General features: G+C 29.0%; 1 protein-coding gene across 4 annotated transcripts in view; it reads right to left on the bottom strand.

Moving 5' to 3' along the window:
* Positions 1-3,801: 3,801 nt before the first annotated feature.
* Positions 3,802-26,817, bottom strand: part of LOC107442925 (bone morphogenetic protein 4-like) — a 73,412-nt gene continuing 50,396 nt past the window's right edge. For 2 of the 4 annotated variants that reach the window (XM_087152430.1, XM_087155168.1), the window contains exons 3-4: positions 7,350-8,541; positions 3,802-3,902 (exon numbers count right to left, since the gene is read on the bottom strand). In XM_087152430.1, the coding sequence (XP_087008556.1) occupies positions 7,712-8,541 (830 nt within the window). In that variant the 3' untranslated portion in view covers positions 3,802-3,902; positions 7,350-7,711. 4 annotated transcript variants of the gene reach the window in all.

The raw sequence follows: 26,817 nt of genomic DNA, 5'->3' as shown, positions 1-26,817 counted from the left end.
AAGAAGAAATATTTCAGTGTCAACGCTGAGACTCGAGCCACCGTCCTGTCGGTCATGTGACTGGCAAATTAGCACTGTCGGCTGTAATACGCACTCAGCTGCAAGGAGCAAAGATGATTCATGAAATGGGCTAAGTCGTTGCTGTAAAATATTAGTTGCTTAACCTTACTAGGTGAAATCATTTAATAAGTAGATTTTTCTCACAGTTAGCAGTTTGAATACCATCTTATATATAGTAATTTGACTGTTCTGCTTGAATATGGTGAAATAACAATTAAATAAACAGTTATTTAATCCTTTTTCCAAAAAATTTCTAACAGTGTACAGGAAAACACAATGCATGCACCAACTGGTTAGTTTGTACTTTTCCTCCTCACAACATTATTTACTTTATTGACACAATAAAAACCCATGGGTTTTGATAAAGAGTAGCCAAGAGAACATATAATCTTTTTATCCACTGTTTTTATACATTTAAATATAGTGAACAGACCTAAACATTATGCAGGAAAATAGTTAGATTAAATAGAGATGATAGTTCGTAGCGGTTTAAAACTCTATAATCTACAATGGACAATTGCATGTACCAGGATGGAAACTTCTTAACAATACCTTCATCAAATTATAGTGATTTAATTACAAAGGTAGTATGAACACTTTCTTTTTCTATTATATAATGATTTCTTTGTAAAATGTTAAGAATAATTTTTTGAGTTTAGCATAAGTTGGTGCAAGAAAAAAGAAATCATTAAACAAAAGTAAATCAATAAACAAAACAAAAGAAAAAATCATTATCAAAACTTAAAAAAGTATCAACTTTTATTTACAAGTCTTACAATACAAAATAGTAACTTAGTCAACAAGCATGTTCATTACTAAAGTTAAAGAACACATACTTAAAACATAACTCACTTCCAATATATTTACAAGGCAATATGTACATGATATATATCTATATTTACCTGTGATGCAAAGACAAATAAATACTTACTTACAATTTATGCCATGTGTGCATTTACAGGATGAAATTCAATAAATTAAAACCATTTTTTTTTTCATTTTTTTTTGGAACAATAATCTAATCTATATAAACATTTTCACACATATACAAAGTAATCGGGAATCATAAAATCAATTTCCACTAAAAAAATAATTTAGTGACATTTTTCTCTTCATTAAAAACAATGAGAAAGATAAAATTAGATATATATGTACTAGTTGTAAGAGATTTTAAAAAAAAATGGTATTGTGCCTTACTTCCCCCTCCTCTGTAAATAACAAGAGCTTAGTGGAAGAACACTTTCTATATGTGGAATTTTAGAAGAAAAAAAATCAAGATTGCTTAACTTAGAAGAACGTATCATATAATAGGCATTTTAGTTAATTTGAAAATATGAACATTGGAGCTTAATGGAAGAACATACTACATAAATTGCATTCTAGTGAATTCGAGAATAATAAATAAAGAGTTAAGTGGCGGAGCATATTGTGTTTGATATATTAGTGAGAATATAAAACAATCAATATCAAAAAGCTTAGAGGAAGAATATATATAAGCGGTATTCTAGTGAATATAAGATCAACCAATATTAAAGAACTTAGTGGAATAACATATTATATAAAAGGTATTTTATTAAATATGAGAAAAATAAAGATTCAAGCACGTAGTGGAAAAACATATTATATAAGCGGAATTTTGGTGAATAATAATAAATAAATAAAAAATCAAGATTAAAGAACATATCCTGTAAGTGGTATTTTGGTGAATATAAGAAAAATCAAGATTTAAAGAACTTAGGGGAAGAATATATGTAAGCAGTACTTTAGTAAATTGAAAATATCAAAATAAGGAGCTGAGAAGAAGAACATATTAAACAAGTGCTATTATAGTGAATACAAGAACAATCAATGTTGAAGAATTTCGAGAATTATCATAAGTTTATATTATAAATGTTATTTTAGTGAATATGAGAAAGATCAAAATCAAAGGAAGAAGAACATGTTATACAAGTGCTATTACAGTAAATACAAAAACAATCAATGTTGAAGAATTTCGAGAATTATCATAAGTTTATATTATAAATGTTATTTTAGTGAATATGCGAAAGATCAAAATCAAAGAAAGAAGAACATATTATACAAGTGCTATTATAGTGAATACAAGAACAATCAATGTTGAAGAATTTTGTGAATTATCATAAGTTTATATTATAAATGTTATTTTAGTGAATATGAGAAAGATCAAGATCAAAGAAAATACTATTTAAATGGTATCTTTGATGAATTTGAAAAGAGCAAGAGAGGAATGTATAAAAACCACTCAGGTTTGTTTATGAAACAATATCAAAATATTAAAATTTATAGACTTGGTCGGAATTTCGATGTATTTACGTATTTTATTAAAAAAATTTAGTGTTTAGAAATTTGTTTGTCAATGTATTCTACGACTAAACAAAGTTCGTGTAAGAATCTGTGGAAAAGGGGCTTTCACTGTTAAACACAATCTTATTCAGATGAAAAAATTGCATTTATTTCGTGACATGAGAAGATAATAAATAATTAATTTCAATAATAAGATATTAGCTTTTGAATTTTCAAGTTTTCAGTATACTATATTTTATAGATGAAATTACAACATTCTAATTTTTAAACTAATTGATAACTTTTAGTTGTTTATCAAAAATCAGTTGAGACAAGATTTAAAAAAGGGCTATTTAGGGTATTATAGGATATAAAAGAATTTACTTTAAAGTTTAATTAATTATCTTGAAAATATTTCTCGTACCTGCTGAGAAAAAAATATAAACAGATTATTCCGACATAACCAACTGTGGATTCTGAAAAATCATATTTTTATTTTTCAGTTTAAAACTCATTGAATAATTTAAAACTAAAACATTAATTGCGTAGCTTAAGATTCAGACAATATTAATTCTACTAAGGAATTGAGCTAACAGAGGTCGAGACAATATTCTTCAAAACATTTTATCTTCGAGCAATTTAAAAAATTTACGTTAATAAAAATAACAATTTCATAATTTAGGAATGATTGACTTTAACTTTTTCAAGCACTTTTCTAAGATATTATGTACAACATAATTTGAAAATTTTAGTAGATATTATCTTTAAAACATAGATTTTGATGAGATTCAGATCATTATTATATTAATAAAAGCATTATGAAAATTCTAACGTATGGAATGCATTGAAATATCAAAATACATTATTTAATAGTACAAAATCATGTCTTAAATAATAAATATAAAAATTATTTGATTAGGTATTAGGTGTCAGTGAAATAATTTTCGTTTATTATATAAATCAGCGCATTGCACTGAAATTTGTGACAATAATAATGAATGATATGGTTAAAAAAATAGAAAAGACTAATGTAAATACATTCTTATAGATAAATCACAGCCGTAAATTGCATAAACAGCACCTAAAACGATTATTGCGACACAGTAATTTGCCGTTGCCTTTAGCCCCCTTGAGTGCAGCTTTCTCCTGAAATTGAGATTGCATCAGTTACTACCCCCCAATTAGCTGTCCAACGCGTGTGAGAATGCTCTTAAGCCCTTTTGCCTTTTTGATATGAATAAATATATAAGAGAACTGAAAGAATTACCATAACAGGAGAAAACCGCAAAATATTAAAAGGGAAATAACATCCTAAAAATAACATAAACAGGAATATCATCTATCCTAACGCCAACCATAGAAACTGCTCCCGCACTGACTACATGATAATGACCCCCCCCCCCCGACGATGCTGCCATACATGCCAGTGCCTCCACATTATTTTCTTTTTAGTTTTTTTCCTTCTTGATTTTTAGGATGTTATTTTCTGTTACAAACTTTTCGGCTTCTCCTGTTGTGGTAATTCTTTTATGAAGTAATAACTCATTTTGTTTTGCGCTGTCGCAACTTGGAATTACATACTGCATACTTTTTCTCTTCAATTTTCATTATTATTGCATTTGTATCTTAAATTGTGTATATATATATATATATATATATATATATATATATATATATATATATATATATATATATATATATATATATATATATATATATATATATATATATATATCTGTGTGTGTGTGTGTGTGTAAACTAAACTCAGTGGCGCGACAGCCTATAGAGGGCCAAAGCTTACTGTGCCCATTTCAGTTTTCTTGGCCTTGGGCTCTGGGGTGCAACATAGAGTTGATATACTGGGTAGAGAGAGTAGAATAACCCCCGACCCGTGGACAAGATAAAGTCACGTGACTGTAGCCCAAACTCGCCGTTCACTGAGACCGCTTCGATTCCCGTCCATTCGTTTAGCATTGCGATCCTCTGATGCAATTAACTGTCTGTCTTTTTAATTCAGAAATAAGAATGGTACATAAGTTCAGAGCATTTTACTGCACGGAGAAGCTTTCTAGGGACTGTCCGATAACTTTTTACAAGAAAGGGCGACATTTTTTTTCACTTTTTCTATTTTAAAATTGATTTTAAAATTTTTCCGATACTCAGTCATGCTCTGATAATCATGTTTTATTTGCTTTAATAATCAATTACGATCGTTTTTGCTCACTTTTTTTGCATTTAACATAAGTTTTTATTGTTTCTTAAACTTTAAACTTATAATGTTTAAGTATATTTCAATATATACTCTATTTTTAGCTGAAATAGCTGCAAAGCTTTGTTGGCTTCCTTGGCGAGATACTTTAGCGCCAAGGAACAGTTAACTTTCGGTTTTGTTTTGTTCTCTTTAAATGTCGATATCATTTCTGTATATTCCGAAGATTTTGTATATCTTTACCTCTTGATTACTAAAACCCAATATTTATCTTGTTCTGAAATGTTTCCTTTAAATTTATATATTTAAATAAAAAATGTGGTACATAAGAAATTGTGTTTTTTAAATTATATAGGAATGCTTAAAAAACCAATTATTTGTATATTCTTATATGTTTGATGAATAATTAAATTCTATGAAATATTTTTAGTATTTAAATATAAAATAGTGTATAGTAGTCTCAGTGTTAATTTTTAATAAAATTGTATAATTCTGTTACTATACATAAAATGAATACAAATTATGTACTATTTAGAAAATAAATTAAGGTACATTTAAAATAATCATTAAGTACTTGTTTATCTTCTTTTTATTTAAAAATAGTTGCTATATTGGAAATACTTTATTTTACTAGTATATTAAAGTGTAGAATTAGTTTGATTTAGTGCAACAAATTTAAAAAACATAACATAGAAGTGGCTAAGTTGTATAGGAGTAAATTAATGCAGTAAATTAGCTCATGTGATGGATTGGTATGGAATAAATTGTTCAGACGGCCAAGGCTAACAGCTGGCTGTGGGGCAAAGATTTAACATCCTGAACCTTTCTTGTAAACTTTCAACTGTTTTTACCTTTGTATAGATTGTATATATTTGCTAGCTGGCTGAAAGATGTAGTTTTAAATGCGCTTACTATTTTTAAGAAAATTACGTTTTTTATGGAGGGGCATTGTAATTTTCTTAATGTCCATAAAATGATTATGGTTTTTTTATTTCAATCTACAATTTAGTACAAAGTAAAAATTCTAATTGCTTTCTCTTTTATTTAAGTATTTTTCGTTTAAATTTCGAAAGCTTTTCTACTAGTCACTTTGCGTGTACAATTCAATTTTCCTTGTAACTTATGGAATTAGATTGTACAAGAAATACAAAGTAAAATTTCTAATTAAACTCTTTTATTATTTTCTTTTATTAGTTTAATACTTTTAATCTTATATTTTTCTCTATTCGGCGCTGAAAACTTTTATATTAGAATAAATATTTTATTTCCTATTTAGACAAATTGTTGAGTATTAAGTTAAAATGCAACAGTAGTTAATTTTTGAAAATATCTGTTTTAAGTGTCAGGAAAAAAAGAAGTCAAAATTCTAAATTAATAATGTAAATAATCTTTATTACAATAATTAATATTGTAAATAATTTAATGTATTCAATAAATGAATAAAATTCTAAACATTATTAAATTTAATCAAAAATATGTTTTCTAACTAATCTGTTCTACTAAAAACGGGTTTTATTTTCCTCGAAGCTATTTTTCCCGAAATTTAATATTACCTCTCGAGCAGTCTCTTGGTGAGCATAAATAAAAATGATAAAAGTGTTGCAACATTAACGTTATTTCTAAGCATCGAACTTTTTTCAGACAATCTGTTTAATTTTACAATTTGCTTTATCTAACAGTGATAAAACTTTTAAAACGTAAAGATAAAATTTATTTTTTAAATGAACTTATGTTTGATTAAAAAAGAAAGGCAACATTTTCAAATTCACATTTTAAGCCCTGGTAAGCGTTAAAAAATCGTGATTTTTGTATCGAAGTTATTATTTTTTTTTAAAAAAAATAACAATAGTTAAATGTAATAATAGTTATTACAATATATGTTGTTAAATTTTTTTATTAAATAGGTCTTTGCAATAAAAACATTTACAATTTTTTTTTCTGAATATAGTAATAAATATAAGTGGTGCAAAATATCGTTTTTTATTTTTATATAATGAATAAATTTTTAAGGAATAGTGTTAAGGGTAAAGACGAGAACTACTTAATTTTTTTTAATAAAGGCAGTACTTTAATTAAAAATTATTTGTTAAGAAAAAAAAGCTCCTTATGTTTTAAAAACCCATTTAATAATATTAAAGAAATGTGATTAACGAAAATATTTTTTTGCTCTCTTTCAAATGCTGCGATTATTTGCGCATCGGTAATATCGAAATAAAGCTGTTTAAAACATTTTGTGCGCAAACATTTGTGATACTGCGCCAAGTATTGCACTCTTTCCATCACGTGATTGTTGCTCTTTGCTTGCTATCTGTGGCGTGTCTTTTCGGAAGGAATAAAGCGAACTTGGTTCCTCTACCTACTATTTCAACTCTATGGGGTGCAAGTGCGGTTGAATGGTCAGCCTAACGCGGAACCCCCAGTGTTTAGTTCCCAAGCATGCTTGGTACTCATTTTATCGACCCACTGAAGGGATGAAGGGCTGAGTCAACCTTGCCCGGCTCGAGGATCGAACCAAGGACCTGTGGCAAGACAGCGCGAAGCGCTACCACTCAGTCGACTTCGAACTCAAATTTAAAAGAAATCTATAAGAAAAAAAATCTATGTCTTGACAAAAAATATAAAACGATTGTAGGATGAAAAAGAGACCAGTTTCTGTAAAAGTGAACATTCCCCAAAAATGCCCTCTGTTTCTAATGTAATAAACGATCTATAGTATGAAAATTGCGATTTATTGTTCCTTTTATAACTTTGAGCAAAAGTTTAAGCTGAAAAATGTAACAACATGTCACTTTTTTAAAATATGAAGTACCTATTGAAACGTTTGCTGAGTGATTAAAAAAAAAAAAAAAAAACAGTTTATGCAACTCTCTCGTTTTTTTTCTTCTCAATATACTTGCTCTTTTTAAGTAATAGCATTCTTATTTTCACTCGTATGCCACAGGCTTTCATTTATTAATCAAGAGTATGACGCAATATGGATTTTGATTATGCTGTAAACAGTTACAAGAAGCTCTTGTCATTTTTTTTGTTAACATTCAAGGGATCTAAAGGCAAGAACGGCAAACCAACACAATAAAAAATACGCCACGTCCGATTGGCGACTAATTGTTAAAATTGGATGTAAGAAAGAGACAAAGAATCTTAACGGCAACCACATCCTTCAACAACCATGTCCTGGTAGTTCTTTAGTACAACATTATCAAATTTGTCTTTGTATAGCATAGAAATAGGCGATAGTTCAGTAGGTACACAACAAGCTCTGGGTACTGCCGCAGGATTGGCAGAATTTACTAATGTCTGTACAATTGCATGATTAGTTGTATTTAGGTGATCTGGTAATGGGAAAGGGCAATCACCATGGCAAAAATAAGCATTGTAACCAGGAGGAGCTATAATCCAATCATTCCAACCAACATCACTAAAGTCAACGTACAATGCGTGACGCCGGCAATTGTCTTTTCGGCCTTTTCGCCGATGCTTTCGAACATTACGTTTAGTCCTAGATAATGAATCAACTTTTGAGTTCGTTGGATTAAACGAGTAAGTAACCAATAATGGTTCGACTTGATTCCACCTATGAGGATCTTCACCCACTGATCTTTTTAATCTGACTGTCTGTGACTCAGTGGTATTTGCTGTGCTCACTAGTTCTATTTGCAGTCCATAATTCTCATGCGGATTGTGCCGCCATCTATGAACAGCTGGAAGCACATCAAAATGTTCCCATTCACCCAATGATGAACTTCGAAACACCTTGGTGTCGAGTAGTCTTTGGATAGAGTTTGTGTTGGGGGTTCTGGGTCGTAGGAGATCAAACACCTGCACCCTGTGAATTGGTTTCCGATCTTGAGAAGATTGTTCTCGGTACAAGACTAGTTCAGCGGCCGACACTTGTTCGTGCCTAGGAATGCTGCTTAGGTCGAAACTGTAAAGAACATTGAAAGGATCACAGAGGTTCTTTGAAGTCACTTCTGAAAATAAAGAGAGAAAAAATCAGTTCGAAGCAATGCACAGGATTTATTTTTATTATTTACCAATAAATAGCTATAACAATTTAAAAATAAATGTAATACATACATATATGTATAAAATTGAGAATTTAAAACAAAAATTACTTTTAGCTACCAACACTACGTTTATTCACACATAGAAATCCTATTTGAAAGTGAAACTTTTTTTATGGTGCGACATTTACCAGCGTTTTATTTGATGATTACGATTCTGGTCTTAATTAATCAAATAAAATTCAGAAATCAAGAAAAAATTTTTTTTAATGATTACAACATTTAGAAATCGCTTAAGGCTTTTTTTGCTGTTATAAATCAATCTTTTTATAATTCTTTAATTGATTAAGGAAATGCGTTTGCTACCTGAATTCTTCTTGCAGTAGCAAACTAAACTTAATTAATGGGAAAGATGCTTCATTTGAATTTGTCCTACCTACAATTTATATGACTACTTAAATTGTCATTCAGTGTAACAGTACACTTTCCATTTAAATGCAAATGACATTGAGATAAATTGTTGCATTTAAATTTTACTAGGGTAAATATTGTTGCAAAGATAAAACCTTTGTAATTTTTTATTTTGTCTTATAATCGTCTCTGAACAGCCGATCTAATTTTGAGTTTACGACTATGAATGTTCAACTCGTAGCCTAGTAATGTAATTTTTAACCCAATCCAGAAGACAAGGGAACTCCTGGATCAAGTATTGAGAGAAATTTGCCTTTGTGAAGAACTTTTTGACGGAGCTAAAACGTATTTGCGCTTAATTTAGAAAAAAAAAACATGGAAATCTCCCACGGTTAGCTTGACGGCAAGGGACTCTTATCCCAGGACCCGCCTACCACGAAGGATATTTTAGGTCAGCATTGTGGCCAACGCGAGTCGGGTGCAGAATTCGTATTGACAAGCCACCGTCAGGGACTCGAATCCGGGTAACCTCATTGGGAGGCGAACACTATAACCCCTAAGCCACCATGGCTCAAACTCACGTAATTGAATGATATCCTTTTATTTCATATTTAAGTCCTGTCTTCGTTCTTAATTTTCTTGGCAAAAGTAAATGTTCACCATTAAAAACAAAAAGAATACAAATGATAAGCCTAAATGAATGTATCTGCAATTTTATTCACTACAATTCTCAACGATGGATTGATTTTAATTTTAAAGTAAAGTTCGCTTAGATAGTAAAAAATATGAAGTTTCCAAATAAAATTATAGATTAATTATGTATGGTGATATCTCAAATATATCTTCATGCTCAAGATTTCAGACTCAGTTCAGAGAATCAGCTTCATTTTTTGTTAATTTTTCCTTTTAATCAGCAATAAACCTACTTTAGGGCGATTTTGTGATAGACAACGAGAATAAATCTCAATCTAATTTGATTCATTCTTAAAGAAAATAAAGATTGCTTTATGTTTTAGGGAATTAGCTCAGTTATGACAAGCTATCTCTTCTGAGTTTAGAAGGGGGGGGGGTAAAACAAATTTTCATCAGTCTCATAAAACATGCTCCGTAGAATTTAAACGAGATGTGAGTAAAATATAAAACGTTCTACAAAGGGCATAGAGGATGGTCCAAGGACATCATCTTTTACGGTATAATTTCCTTTAAAAATTATGATTTGAGAAGAAATAGTTTGCTATGTTTAAGATTACTCACATAAATAAACTTACAGTAAACTTGCAATTATCCACGGAATCGGATGGCACAACTTTTACAGATATGTATTTCTCAGAAAATTTCACCGTATACTATTTTATCCTGGTAAAATGCCTCTTATTTATTTACAATAAACATTTTTAAGCAAAAGGGAAAAAAGAGGGAGAAATAAAATTTGACACATGTCTAGTTCAAAACTTTTAAGAGAGTGGGATGTCCCGTCAAAAAAACTTTGGGACAGTGGGATGCATAAACACAGCATCTATCACCAAGAAAAAATAAAGTAGAAAACTATATTTTTTTAACTTAGCACTCTCGTGAGGATCTTCGCACAGTCAAAAGTGATTTGGGCAGGGTCCCCCGTGGAAAAGAGATGAAGCAACAGAATCTCTAAAAAAAAAAAAAAAAAACTAAACTCAGTGGTGTCACAGCCCATAGAGGGCCAAGGCCTACTGTGCCCATCTCAGTTTTCTTGACCTTGGGCTCTGGGGTGCATGAGCAGATGTTCCCGTTAGGTGGTCAACCGAACACGAAATCCCCATTGTTTAGTTCCCAAGCATGCTTGGTACTCATTTATCGACCCAACTGAAGCAATGAAAGGCTGAGTCAACCTTGCCCGGCCCGAGGATCGAACACAGGACCTGGGGCACGGGAGCGGGAAGCGCTATCACTCAGCCACCGGGTGTCGGAACAGAATCTCATTCAGACAAATTGTTTCAGTGTATAGTTTTGTCGTTAATGCTTTTCATTCATGATTATTTATTATTATTTTATTAAACTACATGAGATGTTATTAATTAATAAAAGTAGTTCATTTCCATGAAAATATATACCACAGGGTGACGTGACCTTTATGAAATCCAATATATCCAAGTTACAACCGCATATCATAACAGTTTAATTTAGACTGTTCATAACATTAAATTGAAAGTAAGCTAATCTCGTTCTTCTTACAAGTGCTAAATACATGCATCATTAAACTATACGACACACATTGAGCCTTAAGAGGCCTCGACTTTTGCTTGGAATTTAAAAAATCTTGGATTTTATGGTAAAACTTTTGATTTTCGCTTTCCTGATATAGATATTATATACATTTGTACTTAACAAACTGTTTATTTCATGGTATCATTTGACAGCACAATATCTTTAAAAAAAGATGGAAAATAACGAAATAGCTTTATTAGATTAGGATAATTAACACTTGAAAATTTTTAGAACTTCTAAGGAATTTTTTTTCTCAAAGCTTAAAAATATCTGATCTGTATTTTGGAGTGAGTAATTTAAAATTACATACTTGATGTCAGTTTTTCAGATTTTTTTTTAAATTTAATTTTATTACAGTTTAAATTAATGAAAACAGATTTGGATGATGCTAAAAAAATTAGCATAACGCAAATTACATCTAAAAACAGATAAATATATTCTATTGAACAACCTTTTAAAAACCACTGATTGCAGAACTGTATCGGTATAATTTTGTAGGAAAAAATTCTGATATGGTGATGGCCTTCCGCGTTGTGTTTTACACGTATCGAAAGATACTGCAAGATCCAGCATCAGATTATTTGTAAAAATTAAGTAATAGAGTTTAGTCTTCCTCTTCTCAGAATAAGTTTGGACTCCTCTTTATTTCTTAACTAAGGCAAATCCTAAGTGGCTGAACATAGTAAAGACCTTTAATAAAGTACTGAAGAATATTCCATGGCATGATTGGACATTCTTTCATGGGCATACTGTACTTAAAAGAACAATTAAACATAATAATTGGAATAAATTAAACTAATCTAATTATTAATTCTTCATAGAAATTTGTTGAACAAGAAAAATAGCTAAAATCTAAATCAATTAGTCTTGCAAAATAAAAGATGGCAGGTATGTGCCATCACATACACGTCAAATCTGAGTGGTAACGAAAAAGTTTCGTTTCAGTTTAAGAAAACTTATATTTTGCCAAGGAAAAAGTTACTTATACCCGATCAGGTTAACCTCATAAATCTTGTTGCTGCTGAAAGGTGTAATTGATTCTTCGAAGACATTATTGATTTACCGATATCAGAGTTACAATCACGCTTCCACCTTATAATTATCGTGTCAATTGATGCTGGAACAACAGTAAATTGAAAATCGAAGATAAGTTATTGAGGCAGTAAATATTGGCATTGCAATTGCCAGAGGAGAGCATACAAGCTTACCTGTCAACAAACGTGTAATGAGAAGACGTTACCATTAAATTTAATTGGAAATATGAAACTAATTACCATATGTCAAGTCGATATATGTGAGAACAGTATGTTTTTATACATATAAAAATTTGATGTTTAACATTTAATTAGCAACTATAAATAAAAAGCGATTTATAAACGTTTGGTGTATGCATGCATGTTTTATAGCGAGGGTTCCCATACTTTTCCATATTCAATTCCCATATTCGTTCCCATATATTTTATAGTACCATAAGAATATTATAATTTCTAACAGCTCTCCATTCTAAATTTCGCACAAACATAAAGTCGCGAAGAGTTTAAGACACTGATACGTTTTGCGCCATGATTTTTTTTTATTTTAAAAATACCAAAACTTTGTCAAGTGTGTGCCCATTATCACAAATATAGAGATCTTGAGCGCACCTTATTAAACCCTTGTTTTAAAAAAAGTATTCGTGCGTAAATTATGTGTAGGGAATAATACAGCCACCATGTATTTAGATTGTCTTCCATTGCTGTAAACTGTCAAGTGTGTGCCCGTTATTTCAAAAACAGATATTATGAGTGCCCTCTATAAGACTCCTGTTTCAAAAAGTATTCATGCATAAATTGAGTGTCGGAAATAATACTGCTGCAGATTTCAATTGTCCTCCATTGCTGCTAATTGTCAATCGATAGAGATTAGACTGCCGTCATAAATCTTGACACTTCATTGATAGATTATACATAGATGTATTGTGGTATTTGCAAAAGCTAACTAACCGAAGTTATTGCATCGATTTTGAATAGCACAAAGCATATATATAATGTTGTATTTTAATCCATTGACTGCACTAAAAACCAGGCAAAAAATGCCTAGAATCATATTTCAATTTTTTTTACAGGAATCAGATAGTTTCAAATCTTTTTGTATCCATAAAAACACATGCAAAAATGAGGTAAACCATATTTCAATTCTTTTACTGGCATCAAGTACTATTTTAAATCCGTTTTTCAATGAACACGTATCCAGAAATGTCTGGTCCCGCAATGGACTGAACGTTAAGACACGGTTCCCAGCAGATCACCGAAGTCAAGCATCACTGGCTGCTGTTGTGAGTGACCACATGGATTAGTCTGAGTGGGGACCGAGGGTGTGCGGTATTTGTCCTCGTTAAACTGTTCTACCATAAAGTGCTCGACTTCGCGTGCAGGTCGTTGGGCTACCGAAGCGGTGGTGCCATCCCTTCTGCAGAGGATCAAAATTGTAATGGCATGTCTTCGGGTCATCCTCAGGGATGTTTCCCAGACAGTCGCCAATAGCCCATTGTGCAGCTCTAGTTCAACGTAAATTAACTACAACTACAACAACCAGAAATGTCTGAGCCGGCTGGGTGGCCGAGCGGTCAGTGTGACTGACTGTGAAGCCTGTGACTGCGGGTTCGATTCCCGCTTCAAGTCATGGATATTTATCTTTGTGTGCTGTCCTCTGTTGTGTGATGTATGTATATGACCCACCCTATTAACGGGTATCCGCATCTATATAAAATATATATATATATAAAAAAAAACACATCTGGTAACTATCCATAATGTATAAAATTTAATTTTCCTACTTTTCAAATGAAGAGATCCTTTCTTAACTATATTTTATGAACGAAATAACAATATAGTGGCAATGGTGATATTAAACAATATACAGAGTTGTATTGCAACATCAAAGATCATAAGATTTCTAAAAAATATCATTTTTATTGATAATATCTTTCAAGACACTTAAAAAAAAAAATCAACCTTCATTTAGAATTGAAGAACTAGAACGTGATATCATTGGAATTTCTTTAGATTACTGACTTTCTTTTTTTTGTTCTTCCCCCAAACAAATTGTAGAGCAATAGAATTATTTGAATTTGCACAAAAGTACTACTTAAATGCCATTAAAATTTCATTTTTACCCAGCAATGCTCGGTATCGAAAACGGGTTCTTATGTGAAAAAAGAGATAATATATATCTCTTTCTACGGAAGTGGATATTTATTTTTATAACCTACTACTTTTACTATAAAAAAGCATTGCGCTTTGACTTTAGATCAAAACATATTTTTATGCTATTTTTTTTTTATAATAAACAGAAATATCTTCGTTCTGCATAATAAATCTTTGTGGGTGCGTGTTCATTCACTTAAAATATTAAAATAAATAAATAAAAAACTATACATACAGCCTAAACGATTTTCTGTAAAATCTATCCCAAATTTAATTTTAATTGATATAAAAGGCGCGAAAATACCAGTTCACATACCCCGAATTAAATAAACCAAGAGAGAAACTACAAACAAATATCTTATCCAAGAATTCAAATTATAGAGAAGTCTATGATGACGTCACTTCATTTATAATACAACAGAAAAAGTATTAATGATTACTGAAATTACTGAAAATTTAAAAATCATCAATCTATTGCTAGTAGCAACAAATTAGAATACGTTTCATTTACAAGTAAAATATTGCAAGCAACTGGTTGCCATTAGCAATCAGAATACTACGACAATTTATTGAATCATATTTATCCCTCAGTTTGGAAGATCGTTTTCAATAATTGTATCGTTTTAAACTTATTTTAATGCAGGAGACTATCGATATATATTTTTATCGTTTGCATGTAAGCAGCGTTTATTTTTATTTTATATTTATAATTAATTTTATTGCATTAATTAGATTTTTAAAACATGTCATTAGGCGTGAAAAGTTCCACTATTCTTAGCCTCATTTTGACCACTTTCACCTTTCACTCCAGAAGATAAAAGATTTAGATAAATAATTAAGTTAGTTATATGGCATCAGCTTAAAACAGGTATAGAACATTTCTTTTGTAATATGTCATTTAACAAATTTTTAGAAAAGAAGAGATTTGAAAATATCAACTATATTGGAATATAGGTTTTATAAAATACCAACAATATTGGTTTTAATGTAAAGAATTGTTAGTATAAAATTAATACATTTTTATTGAACGAAATTCGACAAAGCTTTATAACGTAAGTTTTTTTTTTCTTCCTTGTGATTTGTCTTCTGCCTGCTTGATTATTTTGACATAAATATGCAATTTTAAAGAAGTTTCACTAAACTGAAAAGAAGGAAAAAAAATTCAAATTTATTACGATATTGTTATTTAGTATTATAAGCTTGTATGTAGTGTTTCGTGAATTGAAATGTTTGAGAATATTTAATCACAATGCACCAAAGTTATGTTAGTCTTAATAAAATAAAATTTGTTACCGTTACTATTAATTTTCTGTGTATATATTAGCATATGATTATAGTATGATAGATTTAATTATGAGGGGCATATCATTACTTTAAATTTTCAGTAATTCCTAACGACGGTAAATTAAGCGTTTAGAAAGAAAAAATTTACGCTTAACCAGGTCCACTTATCATAGAATAATTGTCATGAAAGATTGAATTATGTAAAGAACGCCATCGTTACTGCTAAGCAATTCTTATAAAGGCTAAATTTTCTGTTTTTATATATTATAAATTGTGGTTTTTATAAAAAGACTTTTCCACTGTTAATAAGTGTAATTAATCATAACATAAATGCTATGATAGATTTAATTATGTTAAGAATGTCATCATTACTGTCAATTTTAATAACTTTTTTTTTTATTATTATACACTGATTACATATTGCGATTCGATTTAAAGAGTTTTCGGTACTTTTCGTTTAGCCGGGAGCTAGGAATTTCAACAATTTTTTATTTTTATTTAATTTAATTTGTATGCGTTTAAGAAATAAATAAAGTTAAAAAAATATTAAAAAAAGTTGGAGGATGTCATCGTCTTTCGGCGACATTTCGCTTGCGCCCGGCTAACAGAAAAGTACCGATTTTTCTACTGTTAACCAGTGCCACTAATTATAGCATAAATATTAAGATATATTTAATTATGTAAAGAATATCATCATGTCTGTTAGTTTCAAGCGATCCTTATAAAGGTTAAATTTGTTTTATTAATTTTTTTAAATTGTAAATTTTCATTAAGATTTTTCTACAGCTAAACAGTGACGATGATCAAAGCATAAAAATTATTAGATTCAACTATTTAAATTCAGCCTTCGTTACTATTGAAATTTAATAATTCTAGTCAAGATTAAATGTGCTGTTTAATATAATGTAGTTATGTTAAAATTAAGGAATTTTTTTATTATTAACTAAGAAAGATCGAAACAATGATTAATATATTTTAAGGATAGATACGAACATTTCAGAACGATAGTTTTTTTCATGCATCTTTAACTCGAAGCAAAACTATAATTTTATTCTACAAACACAAAATTGCGTGAAGTTTTACAAAAGCCTTTGAATTGACAGATAACTTGAGTCATTTTTTTTAAAAAAATATTTATTATTTAAAAACAGCCAATATTGCAAAATTTTAACACCTAGATGGTAATAATTAAAATTAATGAACATTTTTCTGTGTTTGCAAATTAATATGAGCCGAGATAATGCATGTTTAAGAACTTTTTTCAATTGTTAAAAAATTAGATCACAAACATTTTTCATATTCTCAAAGTTGCAGCTTTCCTTACGATCTACAATATTTGCTATCATTTCTTGGTGACTACAAGCAAAATGCACCGTCATAACAGGAATGGAAACAATCGCCAACTAAATTTTTGACTACATTTGGACTAGAGAAAGTAATCAAATCTTTAAAGAAGTTCTGTCTCTAATGACAATTTAAGTTTCATCCAATTTCTAAATGGTGCAAGCAAACTTTTTGCCATCTTATCACCGATTAGAATTTCGATCACTCTTATACTTAAACGAACTGACCGGCAGATAACTAAAAATAATAAAATAAAATAAGTTTTCAAGTTTAACGAATAATATGTTTTTCAGATAGTTTGAAACGGAAAAAGTGATTCAGCATTCGGTAGGCCAAAAACAAATCAAAATTATTATTTTTTTCATGACAGCTCTCATTATACAATTCTTACTAAAGGAAATAAATGTTAACTTTTGATATTTCATAGGGGGATAATAAGTTGACTAACTGAAAAGTACCCTTCATTATATTTAAAACATGAACAGACTTAACGATTTAAAGATAATATTAAGATTTTAATCATTACATTAAAAAAAATAATAATTTTCTCATTATGTAGTAAAAAAAAAGGAAGAACTTATCTTCTCTAAGACATCAGCACCAGTGATTGTTTCTAATCGCTTAAAGGCAAATATACTGCCGTTTATTGATAAAAAGAAAAAATAGGAAGGAGAAGGAAAAAAAATAACAGAAAAGAGAAAAACATAATAGAAAATATAATAACATTAAAAATTAACGGTGGAAGAACAAATTACTGTTATTACAAAAGACAGTACAACTACTAGGTACCAATTTAAGATACGTGCAACTATTTTTTCCCCTCCTAAGTTTTTTTTTTCTCTATCTGATATTACTTACTTACAAGTCATTTAAGTTATGGAACGAAGAGAATTGCTCGATAGTTTATATGCAGTAGTTTTTAAGCTTTTGAATAGTTGTTTTTAACAGTTTCTTGTGAATTGCAACAAGCACATCGTCGTTGAGCGAAAGTCAATTCGTAAACAATAGTTATCTACAAATTAAAGGCATACGATCTTTGGTAACAGCATTTCTAAATATTAAAAGTACATTTATGTAACGTTTAAAATAGTTCGATTTTATACATAAAAAGAGAATTGTGAATTTATATTTTTCTTAGCACAGAAAATGAGTGAGTTTATATGTATGCTCATGTATTAAACTCAATACTCAATACATTGTGATATGCTGACTACTAACTTCTAGTTATTAAGTTAATATATAAGATTAAAAAAAACATTAATAAAGCATTATATTTTTATTTTGTCAAAATTTCAATATCGATACATCAAGTCTTAAAAATAACGCAAATCCGGATTCTACAATTATTAATATTTATGCAGTAAAGTGCAAAAGCAAGTGTTTTTGAAGTATTTAACATACACGAATTCATAACACCACTTCTTTCAATATCCAGTTATAAAGATTACACTGTAAAAAAGTCCAGATCGAATTACTGTAAAAAGTACCAGCACTCAAGGTACCGGTACTTTTTATCGTAAAACCCTTCTTCCTTCGAATATGCCATGGAACAAAAAGTCTTACATGCCGTAATTTTTACTATAATAATGCCCGTAAAATCACTGAATCACTCTAATTAAATAAATATTACTGTGAAAATTATGGTATATTATTTTACGGTAAGAAGGGATTTTACGTTAAACTAGACTTTGCGGATGATGCACCCTTAGTGGAATAGAAAAAAATTATACAAAAAATAAAATATACTATTAATACGCTATACTATTAATATTATATACTATTAATATTACATACTATTAATTATATACAATTAATACAGTACTATAATTTTTTCGAATACAAATTGTTTTCTAAGGAAAAGTGTCTCTTCCTTTTTTTTTTTTTTTTTTGTTTTGAAAAATTCATTTTTCGGAAAAAGTAGGATAAATAAGTTTCTGACAATAATATTTTAAATATTTCATACAGTTAATAGTACGAGAAATGCTTTACATCAAATTTAAAATAAATCTGCCAAAAAAGACCTTGCTTTTTCCAAACCTCTAGTTACTAAGATTGAGCTTTAGAAACGGAACAAAAAATAAGAAAAATAAAAACTACTTTTAGTAATATTCCTAATACTAGACAAAAAAATTTTATCTATAGAGAATAGTTTTTTCAGAAAATTTAATTTACAAAAAATACGTAATTAGGGATAAATTTTAACGGAGCATCATATTGAAAAATATGATTCTTTGATTTTTTATATCGCCAGACGAAGAAAAATGTAGTTGTATAGTTGATACACTGTAATACATATAAAAGAACGTATATAGAAATTTAAATAAAATACCAAGGTAGAGACAAAAGGAATTTTCGATATCTCCTGCAGCTTAATAAGGGAGATTGAAAAGACCTTAACAATTTATACAGTTCTAAATCCATTGTCTAAATGCATATTTTGTTTTTATAAAAAACTGAGAAGAGTCTTTTTTACGTTTTAAGTCTTGTTCTTCGAATACTCTGCGTCATATGAACTACATTTAGAAACATAAAATTGCAGTGAGTTTATTACAGTTATTCAGGACAAATTTTCTCCAACTTTAATAAGCACCTCCTATGATAATTAAATTATTTAAAATCAATATTGAGAAAAGCCAAATTTTTGTTAGTATGAAAAAACTTGTGATTTAATTTTTTAATATTTGAAAAGTTACTTCAACGCTACATTGCCATATATATTTGCCTAAATTGCGAATACATTGATATGATTTGTTTTTATTTAAGAAGTAAAAAAAGAAAAAAAAATTTTTTTTTTTTGTTCAATCATGAAACATGAGTTAAAATACCAAATTTATCTTAATCTATAGATTTGGAAGAATAAAAAGTAAAGAAGCAAAGCGTGCTAAACAGAAAACAATATTTCCACTATAAAACGATAACCAAGTTTCTGATTAAAGTACATTCTTCAATGAATTTTTGAAGGATAAAACCAACAGAAATATTTAAGGAATTTCATGTTCGTGCTATCACAATTATCTTATCTAATGCTGAATTATCTAGCGATAGCTTCCGCTAAATGAACTGTCAGCGTGTTAACATTTAACACGCCAACACATTTTTGACGGTGATAAGTTAAGCAATAAGTGGAAAACAGAAAACTACAGTAGAAATTTTTAAAAATAAATCGACAAATAAAAAGAACCAAATCAAATTAAACAGCTGTGAAATATATATTTTTTAATTATTTTCTCATAAAAAAGTTAATTACGTGGGATAGCAGTCAACAAACATTTCTCTAACACATTTCTGCCTTCCCGTCACCCTTGAAACTGTACTTGGCTTAAAATTGAGCATATGCTGTTTCAATTTTTAATACATGGGGTTTTCAATTTCGAGTATTACATGCTTCTACTATTACTTGTATTTTGACACATTTTTTCTGTATTTTGAAAAACTCTTTATTTTAGAGAATATAATTTGTAAAAGGTTCACATAGCACCCCAGCCTATGTTAATTCACTTATGAACAAAAGCATCAAAATAGCAGTACTTTGTTTTCCAGTTGTAAAATTTTCAACGTTTTTCCAAGGGAACAGATAATGCACTCCTCTTGCTTTAATCGTAACGCTGACTTTGTTTTTTACTCTTTACTGACATTGTGATCCGTAGGGAAATTTTCGCACTTGCGTTGTAAAACTCAAATAGCGTTCAGTTAAAATTGAGGAGTAGTGTAACGCTTTGAAAAATCTCACTAATAAGAAGAGTTGTAAACGGAATGTTTTAAGATATTAGAGAATAAAATGGTCGTTTTTAAATTTTTTCAAAGTCATATATTTTATAATTCTCAAAATTAAAAGATAAAAGCACTTACATTCCCCTCCCTCCCTTCATAACTCCAACACGACTTAGAATCTATTACCGTTGATAAATTTATAACCCATAGTTTGTACTCTTTATGCAAATATTTCATAAACAATAATTTTGACTGCCGGAAAAATAAGTTTAAAAAAAAAAACGATTAAAATCAATTGTTTGAATAATAATTTTTTATTTTATTTATTTCATTTTTTTTAAAATTGTGTCCCCAATCAATTTTAAAAATGTGATTTTAGAAGAAAAAAAAATCACCAAATTTACTTTTATGTAAACTATCATTTTTCAGCAATATATTAGAAACGTACAAAATTTGTTAACCCTATTTAGCACATTTATTAATTATAATTTTCGAAAATTTATACACTTTAACATAAGAAGACAGCAGCATTCATTTCATACGGATACGATTTTGAGGGACGAAAGCCGCACAGAATATCAAAAAGGTTTTTTTTTAATTGTTAAATGAATTTAATAAACTAAAAAAACAAAAATTATTTTTCAGTTTATCTGCAATTCGTATCAGGAAATTTTTTTTACGAGACACGTCATTAGCATTTTTAGTTGCCAACGGATACAAACTCTAGTGTCCTTGCCAAAAATCTATCTTTTGACTTTTATTCTTCAATCTTATATTCTTTTTCACATGAGATCTTGTCACACCTGGCTATTTTTTGAAATTTTCATAACTGGTTGCCTCACACACTCAAATTTCTGGCAGAACTTAGCAAGTCACATGAAGTTGATTTCTTTCAAATGAAGTTTTTACTTTTATTTATTTTATTATGCCTTCTAGGTTTAAATGACATAGATTCAGAAAAGAAAGTTTCTAGTAGACACATGCCCAAGAGCTGCGATAAAGAGATTTTCCCAGAGATAATACGAGTGATACTTACTTTTATCATATTAATTTATAGAGTGCTGTCAAGTCACTTAGTTGTAAAGATTTTCATCAATCATTGTTTCATAAGATTCGAACTCGTTCTTAAATTATGTCGGGGAAACTAGTATATTTTGTTGCTTTTTTAAAGTTCATTGCATTTTGAAATATAAAGTTTTGAAATTCGTTGAAGGTAATTTAGCCCTTAAAAACATAAGAATATTTCTCCCAAAAGCTTTAAGTTAATCGGAGTAGACTGTATTAAAAGTAAACTTTATAAACTCATCCATCAGCCAGAATCAAAGGAAGCGAAAAATAGAAGTTCTCAGTACTCTAAATTTAAAATAATAACAGTGGTTCTGATTTCGTAAAAACAAATGCTCTGATTTTATTGACATTCTACTCAATATTTCTATATATATTTGCCGAATTCTTTTTATAGGTCTCTTTTTAAATTCCAAATTACAACTAGAAAATAGTATGGTTAAAACTACCAGAATATTGTAAAATTCACAGTGTTTCTGAATGTATGGGAACGCCAAATAGCTCATTATATTTTACCGAAGCACTTTAGTAAAGTTTTTTTTTTAAATAGACAATAAAGTATATGTGATAAAATTGAGCAAATATGGTAAAATTTTGAAATTTTATCATGATACCTTAGAGCAGTGTTTCCCAAACTTACGACTTTTGTGTACCCCTTCTAAATTTTTCGTAACTGTTCCCGTACCCCTGGGGGTGCACGTACCACACTTTGGGAAACACTGCCATAAGAGTATGGCATAAAAACCATTTATTTGGTCACATTTATTTTTAAATTTTTTTTACAACAAATAAAAACTATAATTAAAACTATAATTTTGAAAACAAGAATTTCTGGTAAACCGTTACTATATAAATGGAAAAATTACCAAATGAATGGTTTAAAATAACATATATTTTGGTTTCATTAACCATAATTTTTTTCTCGATGTACTTTACAAAATAACATGGTTAACTTATTATTTATTCACTTTCTTTACATGCAACTTCGTCGAAAATTTAAATATATTATAAATTTCTTGCTCATAATCTAGTCAATTCTATCTAGAATAAAGTGCAAAACTTCTCAAGTAAAATTTTAATAAGATGGTGTACTCCACGAAAATTTCTCCGAAAATCATTTCTCAACGACTTTATTTTCAAAATTTTTCGATGAGGAGTTTTTAAAATATTGCTCTTTCATATGCTTCAATATTCAAAGTTTGGATAAAATAATTATTTTATCATACAAAGAATTTAATAAAATACGCTAATAAAAACAAATATGCTTATCAAAATTACTTTATTTATTTGTTATGAATAAGCCTTGAAATCTATCTGACCCAATTTTTTATCAGGTTACATGTATTTAAAGGGTTAGTCGTCAGAGTTTTAAACACCCAAGACAGAAAATGTAATTTTTTTATAACCACGATAAATTTTTACGGGAAAAAATTACTCTTAAAAAAGTCGAGAAAAAATAATAATAATTCAAATGATTACAGGATATTTTCAAAAGCTATTTTGTAGAATTGCAGTAGCAAATATATTGTAAATTTTGTAAAATATTTATATTCAATTCAAGAGAAGCACCAACCTTTAGTTCATCGAAACGTTTTCTTTCTTTTTATCGAGCTAAAATATACATTGAATTCGTGTTATTTGATTTTGAATAGAATAAAGAGATAAAAATTTAACGAGCAAACAATTTTAAATTCATAATATTTAGTCATATATAAGACAACAATTAATAAAATGCATTTTAATTTTTCTCTTTCTATAATAAAAATTACTAGTTCCAAGCCAGTAATTTCTGCTAGATGTTAAACTTACTTTCAAGTATGGTTTCTACCTATATATATATATATATATATATATATATATATATATATATACATACACGTCTCATTATTAGAACCAATTTTTTAAAAAAATGTGACACTAAAATGATCCACTATAATTCATAGAGTTAAAATATTCTTCAGGGGAATCATACTGCAAAAAGTCTGCATAAAGTGTTTACTGAAGCAAATTGTTTAAGAAATTTTATTGGCTATTGTTGGTTAAAATAAGTGTTTAGGTTTGATGCAGGAATATAAATTTATTATACTTAACAACCATTTTTGTTTAGCAAAAAAAAATTTTCAATTATTTTAAAGATGTTGTTAAACATAATAATGCATTTAAAGCGGACATTTATCTTTCTAATGAGTGGAGCATTTTACAACTGAATTTTCAAAAATATCTGCATTTTTTAAAGACATGCAAACATAAATGAGAAAAATTTCTTACATTGAGTCCATAGATTTTTTTTTTAAAAAAAAGAATTAGAGGTTTGATGTATAGAAAATAACAAATTTAATTCTGTGAAATGATATACATGCTTGGAAGTTTAAATTCCCTCAGTTTTCTATGTCTTAAATGTAAAAAAAATTATCTGTTTACTTACGTAACGAAAGCTTTTTCTTCCTTTTAAATTTCCCAAGAGCACAACAGGGTACTTAATAATCTCTCCTCTTTCTTTTTTTTTAGGCCAGAAGACTAGGTTTATACCGCCGTTAGATTTCTTAATCTAGATTACATTATGTAATTTTTCTTTTAGTTCAATATAAACAAATCTGGCTCTTGTGCCAATGAACCTCAGAAAATATGCACTGTCAGAAATTTCTCGGCGAAAATTGTTTAATAGCACTTTATTTAATTGTTATCTGACCATTTTCAGCCAAAACTGTTAAACAAATATAAAAAAGATGATATTCAAACTGTTAAGTGTGAGAAAAAATGTTTACTGGTCGTCTTTTCCTAATACTGTTAAACAACCAACTTATAAAGTCATTTTGTTCCATGCAGCTGGGTACATACTGAGAGGGCTAATTGGTCAATCTCATGACCGGCGGAACAGAGGTTTGAATCCCAGTGTTAATGCTACAATATATTCCTTGAATACATGTAGAATTACCAGTGTCCTGCACTATTGGAATACAAAACTATAGTTAATGCCAAGAGCTTCAATGTTTGTTTAATTCAATGTTGCAATTTTTATGGTTTAAAAACTTTGCTCGTTGTAAATGGTTAGAAAACCGTACAGTTTTTTAAACACGGTTTTTTAACCGTACAAGTAGTAAGCGGTTTCAAAACCGTAAAGGTAAAAAAATGTTCCTAACCATAAACTATATGGTTAATCGGATGAATTGACAGCTATTTTATCGTAATTTCAGAAGGAAAATTCGAGCACGGTAGAATTTCCCTTTCATGCCAACTGATGTTTAAAGCTTATAGTTTTTATCGTATCATTCTTTTATTGTATTGTATCATTCTTTTATAACTTACGAGAGAAAAAAGTGAAATAGATTTCTGTCTTAGTCGTCTTATGAAATTCATAAGTATGTAATCTACCTGGTTAAAAGGTTAATTTATATAGAGAATATTGCAATTAAAATACGTTGATTTTTTTAATAAATATTCGGTGATAATTATTTATTCTTCGCAAATATGTTTTAAATTATTGCATACAAACTGTGATTTATTATTGAGTCTCGTAAAAGTACAAAGTGAACAATCATAACTCAATACATCTTTGAGAATCAGTTTAAACAATTTTTTTCACTATTTTATCATAAATAAACAGTTAGACGCTTCTTATCAAAAAATTGTGTTTTCTGAGCTATGTTAGAGGCTTCGTTCAGTAAATATTTATAAATTTCTTTCTCTTTGAAGAGCATAAGTGTAAATAATTAGTGTGTCGTCAGTTTTTGATAAAGAAGTTTATCTGAAGTTTCTCACTATTTTCTTTCAATGCTCCTTAGCAACTTGTTGGACTGCAGTTCATATGACAGTAAGCGTGGATCTTACAAAACCATTAATCAGGAAAGTTATGTGGAAATTTTAGCGTCCGCATTTCAGTTAATTTCAGTTTTTTTTCTTAGTTTTATAAACGCTCTAGTTTTGAGGAAGTGGCAATTATTTCAATAAACACAATTTCCGTTTGTTTTTCATCGTCTGAAATGAGCATACAAAAGAAACGTCGTTAGACTGATTATTATTGCTCGCTGTCATTCAACAAATTCTATCAGAAATATGATTTTGAAGAAAAAAAATATAAGCTATTGTACTTATCGCTAGCTGCCATTCAATAAATTCTGTGGTAAATAGTATTTAAATACTATATAAAGAGCCAATGAAACTTTAAAGAAATCATTTTATAAATAAGGTGTATTTCAAATCGCTTCTGGGTATTTTAATCTTCACATTTTTAAATAAAAAGGCTATTTATACTTTGGAGTAGGTTCAAAAGGTATGAACAAAAAAAATTAAATGCTGAATATGTAAGAAAAGCTAATTGGTAGTCAAAAATACTTTAAAGAAAACCACTATGCATAAATTGTGTATCGGTTCCTCTTATCGCGTGTAGATGATCAATTCCACAATTAAATTTTCCTGAAAAGGTATGTACGCACAAAGGAGAAAAAACCAAATTAATTTTTTTATGCAACGTGAATTAAAATTATTCTATAGTAAAAACATCTATTATTTACAACTAAACAATCTAACATTTCTTCTTTAAATGCAAGAAATATTTAAATTTTAATGGTCTAAAATTTCATGGTTAAAATTATTAAAATATTACATTCTATTCTTCATTAAATATTTTGCTTGAGCCAAATATTTACTGTTAAAAAAGTTCATTTCATGATGAAAATAAACATCAATAGGTTTAAAGTTTTACTGTTTCTTAGTCGTCGACTTAGTCGATACCTGGGTCGTAGCCCTGGGATACCTGGGAACCTTAGTCTATACCTGGTGTCGTAGCCCTTTTCACCCCCTTCTCTGCACCCCACCACTTATAACTTTTATCGTGCAAATTTTTAGTTAGAGTGGAATGATAGTTAGAGTGGAATTTTATGCCATAATCAAATACCGATAATGCATTCATAACATTTTAAAAAATTAAGTAACCTAAACTAAAACAGTAAAAAAAAAAATTTCTATATTTTTTCAACAAAAAAAATAGAGCTAAAATTTGAAT

The sequence above is a fragment of the Parasteatoda tepidariorum genome, chromosome 1 (assembly GCF_982258835.1).
Source record: "Parasteatoda tepidariorum strain Cologne lab strain chromosome 1, Ptep-v5.0, whole genome shotgun sequence".
In the NCBI taxonomy this organism is placed as follows: domain Eukaryota; kingdom Metazoa; phylum Arthropoda; class Arachnida; order Araneae; family Theridiidae; genus Parasteatoda; species Parasteatoda tepidariorum.
Note: the sequence above shows the minus strand (reverse complement) of the source record. Positions and strands in the feature narration are given on the sequence as shown.